Raw genomic sequence first — 13379 nt, 5'->3', positions numbered from 1 at the left:
AGTCTCCCTCAACCTTCCTCTGTCTCTCTCCTCGCAGCCCTTCTTCATAAATGATCATTCATGACAGCAAGTAATAAAAGAGGTAAGAGTTAAGAGAAGCAGCCTCATACAGTGATAGTAGTAAAAGAATGAAAAACCAGAAGCGTTTCATGCCATTGTTGCTGTATTAACTTGTCCCTGGTGTGTGGCTGAATTCTGTTACGTAGCGCTGGGTTCCTGCTATTAAATAAACAAAGATGTCCCCACTGCAGGACCGGGATTTGTCGAGTAGCAAGATCCTAGTTGGCAGTTTTCAGGATAAAGACATACTTCATATCCCAAGGAACTTGGTATTGAACCATACAATAGCGCTGGAGCTGGCAGAAGCTGCCTGCTTCAGAGAGCCCAAAAACTGGGTCTGATCTGCTCTGGAAACTTAGAAGTTACTGGAAGTGGTAAAAAGCTTGGAAGAGGATGGGGCTCACCAGCCACGGGAAGGGCATGCAGAGCGAGGAAGGAGTGGTGACAGCAGTGGCAGAGGTGGCACCGTGTCTCTCCAACTACATTAACTTGCTGCCTTCAGAGAGGAAACGGTGCAGGAGAGAGGCAGAAATGGGCAGGGCGAGAGACGATGGACTTGGCAGTACAAATAACTGCTCACTTAACCAAAGCCAAAATTTCCTGCTGTGGACACGTCGATGTGAATCTTCCACAACTGAGAAGCACGTTGCGGGTCCCATCGCTGCTTTAATGAAGAACTGTCCAGGCCGAGACGTGGAATTTGGCAGGGCTTTCAGAGGTCATTTCATGCTCTAATAGCAAAGAGGAGAGATCTCAGACCTTTAATGTGACAGATACAGCTTCCCCTTTGGTAGACGAAGGCTCAGCAATCTTCCCATTGACATCAGGACAAACTCCTTGAGTGTCCTGGGAACAGCCTTGTCTTTCTCTGTTACCGGTCTTGTAAAAATTGTGCCAAACTAGGATTAGCTAAATTGAAAAAGGGCTGCGTCCAAATCAGGTAGGATTTAGGCTGAAACATGGCAGGCATCTTCAACTTGGAGCTATTCTCATTGCGAAGAGCACAATGCTGAGAGCAGGCTCCGAGGTTAGAAAAGGCTTTCGAGGGGGTGGAGTAGGTGCTTTGGGTTGCTATAAAAAGACGGGGCTTGGGAATGTCCACATCGGCTGGCTGTACACAGCATGTAAATACAGTTGTTGCTAAAACTGGAACAAGTCACTCCCCATGTTCCCAGTTGCAACTGTAACATGGATAATAAATAACCACAAAATTCCTCATTACAATTTGAGATCCTCAATGGGTGCAAACCCGTGGAAATGTGACGGGTCTCCCGCGGGAACTGCAGTGTGGGGCCCTGATTCAGCGGGGCACTTAAGTGCGTTTTTAAGTCCTGCTGGGCAAATGCTCACTTCCCTTTATAAAAACAGATTAAGGATGTGCTCAAGGATTTGCTGAGTCCATAAACGGAGGAAGGCGAGAAAGCAGAGAAGCAGTTCCTTATCAGTTCTTATGTTTCTAAGACACCTGGGAGAAATAAACTGAAGCATACTGTACGGCAAAAGTCAAGATACCCAAATGATCTATTTTTATATGAATTCCTCCTGATTTTATGTGTGGAAACTGGCTTTTTGGAGACTGTGAGGTCTACAGTGTTGAAGCCCAATTTGGGGAATGGTTGCATAGCTTTAGGCCGCTTCGTGTACGCAGAATTAATGAGGTTCACTAGCACTGCACTTTCACAGCCTTAATGTAGAAACAACATCTTGGTTTCAGCTGGAAATGGTAATACTGCTAAAGGAAATATATGATATGCTATTGCTAAAGGGGCAAAATACTCCAATGTTTCTAAGAGTCAATATGTCATATAATGGCTACGAACTATATAAAATTGGCTGGTGTGGTGGTTATAGAGAAATTCCAGCTAGATATTCTGTATATTCTTTTATTGGGTACTAGCTGGTCTCTGAAAGTGAATGTTCTGTGAAGTGTCTTCCTTTTTTTGTGTTCAGAGCATATACCTTTAAAAATATTAGTTTAGGTATTACATATCCCCTTTGAAAAAATTCCCTTGTAGGCAAGAATAAAAGTTACAAAAAGGCTGTTACAGAGATCATCAGCTCTCTATTAGATAGCTTGGAATATGCTCCACTAGCACCAGAGTTTAGTCTTCTCCAAATTACTGTAGAGGATTTGACTGTATCTTGCTGATCCATCCACATTTTAATTTCCTCTGCACGGATACATATTGCAGGATGCTGGAAATCCCCAAGCCCACTGGAGCTGCAAGACTGGATGTTTCATCCTGTAACACCAATAAAATGTTAATGCATACTAATAGCAACAGCAAAGGGGTTTATGGAGCGAGCTTGGAAGTATTTTATAATTGCCAGGGTATCTGTGTCACAGAGAATTTGGGGTTAAAGTCATCAAGTATTGCACTTTGTCAGCATAGGGGCCCCCCCCACCTCCTCAAAAATAGCTCAAACCTGCTAATTTTTGTAATTAAAGGTGGAAGAAGGGAGATGATTCCTGGGGGACAGTCTCAACCATAAATTACATGTACATGAGGGAGCTGCCCTGTGTTTTGGGCAGATTCGGATGACGTGGGTTCAATTTGCTACTCTTATCGCAGACCCCCACTGTAACCTTAACGAAGGACGCTGCCTCAGTTTCCCACCTATAGACCAAGAGAAAAGGCACTGTCCTGCTTTGTAAATCCAGGCGTGAGGAGTTTTAAACACATAACTAAAATAAAAGCCAGGGAGGTGGTGCAGCATTAGCTGGGCGCTCTGCACGTTGCTCTGCCCACCCAGATCGACAGCACCTACTCGCGTTTCAGCTCAGCCCTGTAGCCCGGTAGCGGGTCCCTGTTTACTGCACCCTACAGATACCAAAAATTGTCAAATCTGAGCTCTGGGCTGGGGGAGAAGGTTCCCTCCATCGCGCAGCATTTCCACGGGCTGCTCTCGCTGGAGCTGTCAGCCTTTGGCCACCTTCCCGCATGTCCCCACCGCGTGTCTCCAGGATGCTCCGATTGCCGCCCGCCGGCGTTGGAGGACAGCGCGGCACATAAAACAGCAGCGGGGCCGTCACGATGGCATCCCCTCGGAAGCACCGCTGCGGGAGCCGCTGATCCCGCTCGGCTGCTGCTGCGGTTTCTCACGCCGGACCAGAGCACGTGGGCTTGGTGGTCCATGGGCCGACCAGGAAGAGCCTGGATGACCACAGAGCTGCTTGTTTTCATGCAAGTGCTCCAAAACCTGGGGATTTTCCAGAGTCAACAGATCCTGAGCCAAGGTATAAGCCAGAAGCATTGCCTAAACCGTCAGACAACAGAGGGCCCGGCTGAAGAAGCGCTCCACGTAAATGCTCCTTAAACAGTGTTAGGCTGAGTTAATCCATCTGTCGCTCCGGGGGGACAAACCGAAGGCTGAACCCTCCCCCCATCGCTTCTTGTCACCGAGCCACGGGAACAAGCCCAGCCAACAGCGGAGCACAGGCTGGGGTGTCTTTTGGTCTTTTTAACCACGTTCTTGCCTTCTGGCTCGGGACAGAGTGGAAGAGCTGGGATATTGGAAAACACAAGCGTGGCCTTTCCTGGGAGGATGACGTCTAAGAGAGGAGCCGGCTGCGAAGCTGGGTGCAGCTGGTGGGTCCCCAGCCCAGCGAGCCCACCAGGCTTTTGGGGGAGCAGGGAGCGTGCCAGGTCCCTGCCTGGCCCCCGCACCAGGTCTTCCCGCATCCTGACCCCAGTCCTGCTGGAAGCCGCCTGCAAAGTGCCGCTTTCCCGTCCCTTAGGCAGGCACAGGGCTCCTGCAGGAGACGCCGTCCTGTAACACGTGTATTTGGGGCTTTTGCTCTCCAGCACCAAAACAAATGTAATAACGGGCTTCTGCAAGGCTGCTTCCGAGCCGGGCAGCCGACACGGCCTGGGTGTCCTAGCGGCGCGCTCCCACTCCGGCTACCCGAGCGCCTGCGCCCAGCTGCCCCGTTTGCAAACGGGGGTTTGGGAGAAGGAGGAGGAGGAGGAGGAGGAGGAGGAGGAGGAGGACACTCCAGCAGCGGCCGCACAGCGCCGCGGGGAGCACCGGCAGCTCCGCACGGGGCCGTGGGGCGGCGGCGAGCCGCGCGTCTGCACCGCTGCAGGCAGCGGCGGAGAGGAAGAGCAGCGGGCATAAGGGAAGCGCGTGAGCTGGTGCTTGTTTTGTTCAGGCTCACTGGGGAGCACGGGAAAAACAAAAGCAGGAGCGGTGCGGGGCACCGGGTGGGCTTTGCGGAGAGAGGGGGAAACGTGCAGGATTTCAGCAGGGAGGGGCATTGGGGAGCTTGAAAATAGGCAGTTTTGGGAGCAAACGGTCCTCTTTCAGAGCAGAACCTTCCCCGTTTCCAATTTCAAAATTCTGTTCACATCAACATCCGCTTTCACGTTGTAAAACCTGGGGAAAAAGAGAAAAAAGCAGCTAGTCACACGTTTCAATGCAAAAGCCTTATTTCGGAGAGGAAAAGGGGGGAAAAAAGCAATGCTTTGCAGGTAGCCTAAAAAACACAACCCCCAAAAATGAGAAACTGTGGAAATATTCACGGACCAAGGAGCAGGCCTGCCTGGCCCCGAAACCCACGGGGCTGAGCCCGAGACGGGCCACGAAGTGGCTGTTAGCTTTCCACCCCCGTCCTTAAAGGATGCGACTTTCGCTTTACCCCGGTTAGGAAGAATTAAAAGCGGAGTCAGTCGGGATTGACTTCACAGGTGCCTCTCAGTTGTCTCCGCTGCCACCGTCCGCATTTCTTACACCAGAAATCCGGGAGCAGGGGGCACGGCGCCGGCACCACGCTCCCACACTGCCTGCATGCATATGAGCCCGCGCAACTTCGGCACCGCTCAGCGCCGGGAGGAAGCGCTCTCCCTCGCCACGCTCCTCCCTTGCCAGCCCTGGGCCTCCTGTCCCGGCGTGGACATGCTGGTGATCGAGAAGGGACATCCTGTGTCCTGTAAAAGCAGCCAGAGGTGGGTATGGAGGAGCGGAGATGTTCCATGGCAGCGCCCAGGGTGGCTGGTGCAGAAATCCTGTCCCCTTCCTCTGGGCAGCCTATGGTGGGGCTCCAGCAGCACGTGCAGAGTTAATGCAGTCGATGCCAAGTTAATGCCAAGTTATTGCCCCCAGGTGTGGGGCAGCTCGCTCTGCCCAGCTGGGGGATCATGGGGCTGGAGCAGGCGCTGGGAGTTGGCAATCACTGCTTTCCCCGGAAGGGCACCTGTCCCAGGAGGCTGGTCCGTGCCCTTTGCTACGAGGCAGCGTGGGGATAACGTGTCTCCTGGCTCCCCGTGTGCCTTGGACACCTCTGTTCTCCTGCTGGGGCTTTGCTGGCTCCTTCTGGCCATGCTGACCTCGGCGTGCCTTTGCCGGTGAACAAAAATGGCAAATTGGCATCCGGCAAGGTCCTGGGCAAAGCTTGTGCCCTTCCTGCTTGCTCAGTGTGGAAAACGCGAAGACTAGGCGGAATGGAAATGCCTCTTGCCCTGACGAGCAGCTGAAGAAACGCTCACCCTGAAGGGGCCCTGCAAACCCACCCCAGGACCTGGCACCAGCGCAGCCTCTGCCCCGGGGCTGCGGAGGCAGGTAGGTCTGATCCCGGGTAGTGTCGTGCCTTGGCTGAGCTGCGTCAGCCCCGGCGATGGGGACACGAGCAGCTGGGTTTTTGGGTTCCCTGGCAGATGGGGATGGGAGGTCCTTCTTGGAGACCCCCTGCCTCAGCTTTGGTGCTGAAAATGCAGCCGGGGGGGTCCGGCCTCTGCTGGTGGCTCGGCGGGTAACCGGGCACGTCCCTTCCCCGCCGCGCGCCTCCGCTTCGCTGCGCGGACCGCGCCGTTCGCCTCCCCGGGGAACCGCCGAGCCCCAGGCAGCCGGCGGAGGCGTCTCCCAGGCGCGCGGGGAGGGTTTTGCTTCTCCTGGTCTACGTCGCTGAGGTCCCCCCGCGTCCTCGACGGCGGCGGGGCGCTCCCGAGATGCCGCTTTGCGGTTAGCGTCCGTTTCTGGTGGGCCAAAGGCTTTTTGCTCCGCTCCTGTTGTACTCCTTTTGCCGTTAGATATAACAGAAAGCAGCTTTTGTGGCGCCGCAGCCTCCCGGTAACGTTCTCGAGGCGCTGCTAAAGCCAGCCAGGGCTTAACTCGAGGAGCACCATTAATCATCGGATCTATAAGCAGGATATAGAAAGGCCAAATGTGAATAATTACCACTCCGATGCTAATTACCCAGCCTGAGACCAAACCTAACATACTAAACACCCTGCTAGCCGGAGCGGCCTCTCGACCGAGCTGCTGCGGCCCCCGGCTCTCGTGCCGGCGTCCTGCATGGGAGCCGTTCAGACATCGAGCGTGCCGGCACGGGAGCGAGGACGTCTGCTAGCAGCTCCCGGCCGTTCTCTGTCCTTCCTGCCCGCTCCGTTGAGGGTCCCCCAGGGAAGCAGGGCGGGTGCAGCTGCATCCAGAGGTTTGGGCTGAATTTCTGCCTCTGCCCCGGAGCCTTGCTGCAACCTCGGGCTCCCTCTGCCTCTCCACAAGATGCAGGTGCCTCCAAGGAGCTTTGCCATGTTTAAGCGCTTTGGGACTCTTGCCCAGCGTGATGGAGCCCGACCCCGGTTAACACCTCTGGGAGCCCCTGCAACACAGAGAGTCACCCCGGAGGGGGAGCGAGCCCCGGGGACATGGGGGGGTCCTGCTCCGCGCGGCCCCTCTGCTCCGGCTGGGTTTGCTTGCACCGTCGTGTACAGGACGGGTACGGGGGCAGCACGAGCAGCCCCGCGCCGGAGGCGGCATCTCCCCCGGGCGCAGGGTGGCTCGTCCCCGAAACCAAAGGGAGGCGGAGGAGGCCCCCCGGGCCGGTGGCGGCATTTTGCATGGGGCTGGGGAGGCCACAGCTGTCTCACGGTCGCGCTGGGTCCTGGCGCCATTTGTTGCTCCGCGTTTCCCAAGGATGGGCAGCGGCTTTGGGGAGGGCTGTTCCCGCAGGGGAGAACAGGCTGTTCCCTGCTCCGGCGGCTTGGAAAGCCAGGCTGTCCCCTTGGCTTTCCTCCGGAGCCGCTTCTCGCCGGCGCTGTGGTTTGCTGCAGCTGAACTTAAAGTTGGTGCAGACAGGAGGGTGCCGGGGCCCGGGGGCATCGCTGCCCCTGCCTCTGCCAGCGCCGCGGGTCTGGGCCTGGGATGGGGGGATGCTGGGGAAGGAGAGGCGCTTGCGTCCCTGCGGATGGGGGGCTGCCGGGTTCTCCCCGCGGCCCCCGAGCCCGGCCAGGCCTTGGGTCCTTCCTGCCCATCTGTCGGGCACCTTCGCCCCAGCCCCTTCTCGGGGGCGGCCGCGTGCCGGCACGCTGCGGGGCCGCGGTCCTGTCTGCTCCGATCTGGGAGCGCTGGTGGGGCTCAGGCGAAGGGATGGAACCAGCGGGCGGGAGAAGGGAGCGCGGAGGAGCGCGTGCGAGCCCGGGACGGGGCTGGGGCTGGGGGTGCGACCTCCCCCGTCGCCTCCCTCCCAGGCTGTGCGCTCCCGACATCATGATTAATTTATCAGGTGCGTATGAATATGCAGATGAGACGCTGCTTTCCAGGCTCCGCTCGCAGGCGTGAGACTGTGTGATGGGCTTGCTGCCGCCGCCGCCGTCTTAAGAAGAGAAATGTCATGTACTGGAGGTTAAAAATAAATAAATAACTGCGCCGCCGAGAGCGGCTGAGTCTCCGCGGCTCCACAGAGCTGCGGGATCCTCTCGTGTCTCTTAACGCCGGGGATTTGTATTTGTGCCCCCGTCGCGTCGGCGCCCTGTCTCCCCCCGCCCCTCGTGGTTACTGCTAACGAAGGGGCGTCTTTGCCAGTTCTGGTCTTTGCGGTTCTTTGCAAGAAACTTTCACCCTGAGCAGCGGAGAGGGCTGGTGCCCCCTCGGAGAGGGGAGGTTTCGGGCTGGGCGTGCTGGAGTGAGGGGTGTAGGGATGCAGGATGGGGGGCTCCCCGGGGGACTGTCCCCTTTCTGCCGGAAACCGAGATCCAGAGGACCCGCAGTGTCTGAGGACCCTGCGGACCTTGCTGAGTGCATGTGTGTGACTGTTGGGTTGAAGTGAGCGTCGGGTGCACGCACCAGGCCCGAGCAGTCCCGGGGCGAACGCCGCCGTGCTGCGGGGGTGCCGGGGGCCACGGGTGCAGCGGGGCGCAGGGGGTAAGCGGAGCTGAGCCAGAGCCGGCGGCTCTGCTCAGGGCTCTGGGCTTCGCACTGGTCGCGCCGAGGTTCGGTGTTTGGAGGGGAGCGAGGGCGGTCATTGAGAACGGCACCCGCTGCCCCAGCTCTGGGGAGGGCGTCTGCGCGGGGCGAAGGGCCGCCGCGGCGGTGCGCAGGGTGCTGTGAGCGCCGCCGGGAAAGGGCGCTGTGCAAAACGCCCCTGTTCCCCCCGGCGCTGTGTGGCCGCTCCGAGCTGCAGGAGGTCTCGATGCGGAGGAGAGCGTGGCGTCTTGCCAAGGGGCTGGGGGACCCACGGGCACCCGCGGGGCTGCCTTGTGCTCACCCCCCCTCCTGCGACCATTTGCAGCTGCGGTTTCCCAGCCCGCTGCGCACGCTGGAGCCCTCGGCTCTGCTGATCCCGCTGCCCGCGGGCCCCCGTCCAGCTGCCGCAAGCCCCGCAGAGGCCAGCGGGACGTGCCGGCGAGGTCTGGGGGCGCCCCGGGGGTCCCTGCCCAGGGCCTCGCTCGGGGGGGGGGGGAAGCCCAGAGGCCTCCTGTGGGAGATCCATGGGTGCCGGGAGGCCCAGCTCCCCCTGGGCGGCCAGGGTATGATTTTTGTGGCTTTTTTTTTTTTTTTTTGCTTTGTTTTTTGTTGTTCCCCCCCCCCCGCCCCCCCGTGCTGAGGCCCAGCTGCCCCCCCCGAGCTGGGGGGAGCTGCCCTGCCGTGGGCCTGGCCCGCTCGTGCAGGGGTCTGGCCCAGCGAGGGGCCAGCGGCGCCAGGCTCTGTTCACAGACCCCCGCCGCAATAGGGCGGTGCGGCAGGGACGTGGTTTTGAGGGGAGGCGGTGGGGCAGCCCCCCACGGCAGCGGGGCAGCCCCCGAAAGGGGGGGGGGTCACCCCGCAGGGTGGAGGGGCCCCAGAAAGCTGTGCCCCCCCCTCCCTCCCCCCGAGCAGGAGCCCTCAGCCAGCCCCGGCCGGGGGAGGTGGGGGCCGGGACCGGGGCCGCCCCGCAGCGCCCCGCGCCCCCGGCCCCGGCCCCGGCCCCGGCCCCGGCGGGGCGCTGCGGCCCCCGCGGCGGGCGCTAGGGGGCGCCGTGGGGGCGGGCGCGGGCACCCGGCGCGGGGACCCGGTTCGGCCCGGCGCGGTTCGGCGCAGCCCAGGCGGGAGCGCGCAGTGCCGCGGCGGGAGCGCGTCCCCGCCCGCCCGGCTTGCAGCAGCGCTCGGGGCTTTAGGTCGCATTTTGCGCGGCGCGCGGTGGTGCTGCCTCCTCGCTATAACGCGCTCCCGCCCCCCCCCCCCCAATCAATCAGGTTTTTGGCCGCTTCTCCTTGGGAGGGGGCCAGGCTGCGTTTCCGCGGTGCTGCGCGGACGGGAGGGCTGGGGAGGCTTTTGTTTGTTTGTTTGTTTGCTTGTTTGCTTGTTCGCGCGTCGGTCCAGGCGGAGGGAGCCTGGCGGTGCCGGGGATGCGTGCGGGCAGAAGGGCAGCACCAGCTGTCGGGTTTGCGCCGAGCGCTGGAAAACTGCGAGCTGTTTTGCACGGGATTTAAAAAAAAAAAAAAAAACTCTCCCATTCTGAGGTCAGCCTGTAGGTGGGTCAGGAGCTTTCATTGCATTCATTCATTTGGTTTAAAGGAGGAGGAAGGAAAAAAAAAAAGACCAAAAAAAAAACAAAAACCAACACCCAACACGCACCACCAAGTGGCACAGAGCAGTGATAACAAACTCGAACTTAAAAAAAAAAAAGAAAAAAAAAAAACTTCCCGAGCGCATCGGGGGACGCGGAGCGAGCGCGCGGGCGGGCGCTGCCCAGGTGGCCGCGGCCGCGCAGGTAGAGCCGGGCCGGGCCGGGGTCGCCGCGGGCCCGGGGAGCGGGGCGGGGACGAGCCCCCGCGGCGGCCGAGCCGTCGCCGTCCCACCTGGGGACTTGCCGCGGCACCTCCGAGCGCAGCGGGAGCCTTTTGTTAGCTCCTGCCGGCGGGGAGCCCGGACCCGCTCGGAGCGGGGGCAGCGGGGGAAACGGGCCGGACGGATCCTGGGCGAACGGACAAAGGCGTTTTGCTGGGGCCGGGGGTGGAGGGGGGGTCGCGCCCGGGTTGGGGAGGGGGGACCGGGGTCATCCCGGCTCTGCAAATCCTCCGTGCGGAGAGAAAGTGGCGGCTTGGCGGAGGGGCTTCTGCTGGCTGCAATGACAAGAAAAGCGAGGGCACGCCAACTTTATAATCGACTTTTTATTAAGATTATAAATTTAAACAAATCTGAACAGTTTTACCCGGTGATATACAATTCCATATGCACAAAAATACAGGCTTACAAACAAAGAAAAAAGGAAAAAGAAAACCCAACAGACCGTTTGGCAAAGCATCCTCAGTTACACATAGTGCTGATACCGTGAAGTTGGGAGTGGGCAGGCTGCAAAAAAACAAGAGGGGGGGGGAACCAGAAAACCCACCTTTTTACAACAAAAGGTTTTTCTTTTTTTTTTTTTTCTTAAAAAAAATCAAAAGACTCTACAGGAGACAGATCTCTTCACAAGACCAAACAATGCTGGTTTTATGATTTTGGAAGGCTGAAACCAGAACAGCTGAACTTAAAGAAAAAAAGAAAGAAAGAAAAAGAAAAGAGGACTAAGTAAAGAGACCCGACACAGCACACCGGAGACGTGAGTAGTGTTACACGGTTACCTGCGGCAGTCACAAACACCGAGCGCAGCGGAGCAGAGCGGGGCGGGCGCACCGGGCGGCGCGGCCCCCGCCCCCGCCCCGGGCCCGGCCGCTGCCCGCGGGGGGGGCCCGGCCCCGGCTCCCCCCCCGCCAGGAGCCCTCGCACCCCTGCAGCGTTACCCTGGCACAAGCGGCGGGGAGGATAAGTCACATCGCGCACGTTTCTTCTGGGAGGAAAGTTGAAATGTTTTCCTTACTGCCTGTTTGTTTGTTTTTTTTTGCTTGTTTGTTTCTCTCTAAAGAAACGCACAAAAGCCAAGGGGGAAAAGGCTGTTTTCTCCCCCGCACCCCAAACCTGGAGCCGGGCTGGGGAAGGGGGGCGGAAACAGAGGGAGCCCGGTTAAACAGCTCCGGGAGGGGGGAAAAGACGCCGGCGGCCGCGGCGCAGCCGGCGGGCGGGTCCGGTCCGGGCCGGGACCGAGACCGGGGCGCCCCGAGCCGGGCCGCCGCCGCCGGTGGGCCGGGGCCCGGCTCTCACGTGGCGCCAGCACCGGCCCCGGGAAGCCCGCAGCAAAGAAACCCCCGAGCGGACACAAAGAGGATCATTTAAATAGGTGCTTCGGGTTTTTGTTGGTGCTTGCTTATTTTTTCTTTTTTGTGTGTTTTTTTTTTTTCCTCTCTCTCTCTCATCTCTGCAAAAATAAAGTCCCAAGATCTTAGATTTTTTTTTCTTTATTGTACAATTTATAAAACACTAGCGTGGCTCTGCCCTCCCGCCTCCCCTGCGCACCCCCCCGCCCCCCCCAGCCGCCCCTCGCCCCAGCCCCCCCCGCCTTTGTCTCAGGGTCCCCCCCGGAGCCGGGGTCCCCCGGATCGCGCCCCGCTCCGCCCCGCTCCTCTCTAAAACGCGACGATGGCCCGAGTCCAGGCTCCCAGGCTCGCCAGCGCCTGCTTGCTGCACAGCTGCCCGTTGAGGGGCTGCTCCGAGTCCGCCTGCTGCCGGCTCACCAGCCCCGTGAAACCGGAGCCGAAGATGGAGATCAAGTTGGAGATGTTGGAAGAGTCCTGCGGGTGCTCGGCGCTGTACTCCTCGAAGCGGGCGCGCTTGGTGCACGGGGCGAAGGGGGGGCCGCCCGCCACCCCGCCTCCCCCCGGCTCCCCTTCCTCCACCCCCTCCTCTTCCTCCTGCCCCGGGTAATACTTGCGCTTGGTGCCCGGCGCGGGCGGCGGGGAGGCGAGCCCCGGTGCCGGCTGGCAGCAGCAGGGGCACTGCGAGCAGCAGTCCTGGTGCAAGTACCCGTTCTCCACCGTGGTCACGACGTGAGTGTCCAAATCCAGCACGGTGGTGCGGCTGCTACAGTGCGGCGCCCCGCCGCTGGCGAAGTCACAGCCGGCGGCGTAGAGCAGCCCTGGGGGCGCGCTGCTGCCGCCGCCGCCGCCGGGGCCGGCGCTGCCGGCGGCCCGGTAGAAGGCGGGCGACGAGTCTCTGCAGGGCGCTCGCTGCAGCTCCGGGGGCGCCGCGCACACGGGCCCCTCCAGCAGCTCCGCGCCGCCCCGCGCGGCCGCGCAGCTCCGCGCCTCGCGGTCCTGCGCGTCGGCGGGCAGCGGGAGCGCCGCCAGCTCCGGCGGGGCGGCGGCGGCGGGCGGCGGGCAGGCGGCGGGCATGGCGAGGAGCGGGGCGCCGTCGGGGTAGTGCTGCTGGCGGCGGTAGAGCTCGGCGTAGCGCTCGCTCAGGTAGAGCTGCCGGGCGTTGCGGAGCACATAGGAAACGAGCAGGTTCTTGTGGAGCTTGATGCCGCCTCGCTGCGTGCGGGAGCTGTGGATCTTCCGCAGGGAAATACTGATCAAACTCTGCGCATCGAGGGTGCACTCCATCCTCCTCCGGCCCCTCAGCATCTGCTCTCGCCACCCTCGCAGCCAGACACCCCGGGCCGCATCCACACGCCAGCCGGGGAGGGTGGAGAGGGTTGCAAGAAGGAGAATAAAAGAGGTAGGGGAGGGGGAAAAAGAGGGGGGGGAAGGGGAAGGGGGGGGAAGAGCTCGAGGTTGCTGGAGGGGGGAAAAAATAGAGGGGTGTCTTCAGGGGGTGGTCAGCGCGCGGAGCAGAGCGGGCATCGCCGTGCGCCCCGGCGGCTCTGGCGGCTGCTGCTGCTCGTCGCTGCTGCTGCTGCGCTCCGTGCAGGCACGGCGCGTGCAGGCACCGCCACCAGCGCCGCGCGCGCCCGCCCGCCCGCGCGCCGCCCCCTCCGCCCGCCCCGCGCGCGCACCGCCCCCCGCGCGCGCGCCGCCCCCTCCTCCGCCCCCCTCCCACCTCCCCCCCCCGCTCGGCGGCCGGTACCTGGCGTGCAGCGGCACTGAGCGCCCGCCCGCCCAGCCCCCGCCTTTTATAGCGCCGCGCCGGCCCCGCCCCGCCCCCCCGGCGCGGGCGGCCAACGGGGCGGCGGCGGGCGGCGTGACGGGCGGGCGCGGCGGCCAATAGCGGGAAGGCGGGTCCTTTGTGCCGTTCAAACGCCGCCAGGC

General features: G+C 61.0%; 1 protein-coding gene across 1 annotated transcript; it reads right to left on the bottom strand.

Moving 5' to 3' along the window:
* Positions 1–11693: 11693 nt before the first annotated feature.
* IER5L (immediate early response 5 like) lies at positions 11694–13090 on the bottom strand. Its single transcript, XM_067308976.1, has one exon. The coding sequence runs from the start codon at positions 12753–12755 to the stop codon at positions 11760–11762; it is 996 nt and encodes a 331-aa protein (XP_067165077.1). The 5' UTR covers positions 12756–13090; the 3' UTR covers positions 11694–11759.
* Positions 13091–13379: the final 289 nt, after the last annotated feature.

This window comes from Apteryx mantelli, chromosome 21 (assembly GCF_036417845.1).
Source record: "Apteryx mantelli isolate bAptMan1 chromosome 21, bAptMan1.hap1, whole genome shotgun sequence".
Lineage (NCBI taxonomy): Eukaryota > Metazoa > Chordata > Aves > Apterygiformes > Apterygidae > Apteryx > Apteryx mantelli.
The sequence above is the reverse complement of the archived record's forward strand: the minus strand, read 5'-3'. Positions and strand labels throughout refer to the sequence as shown.

Bases quoted from the DNA above. Each gene is read 5' to 3' on its own strand.
- IER5L (XM_067308976.1), bottom strand. From the start codon at position 12,755: ATGCTGAGGGGCCGGAGGAGGATGGAGTGCACCCTCGATGCGCAGAGT.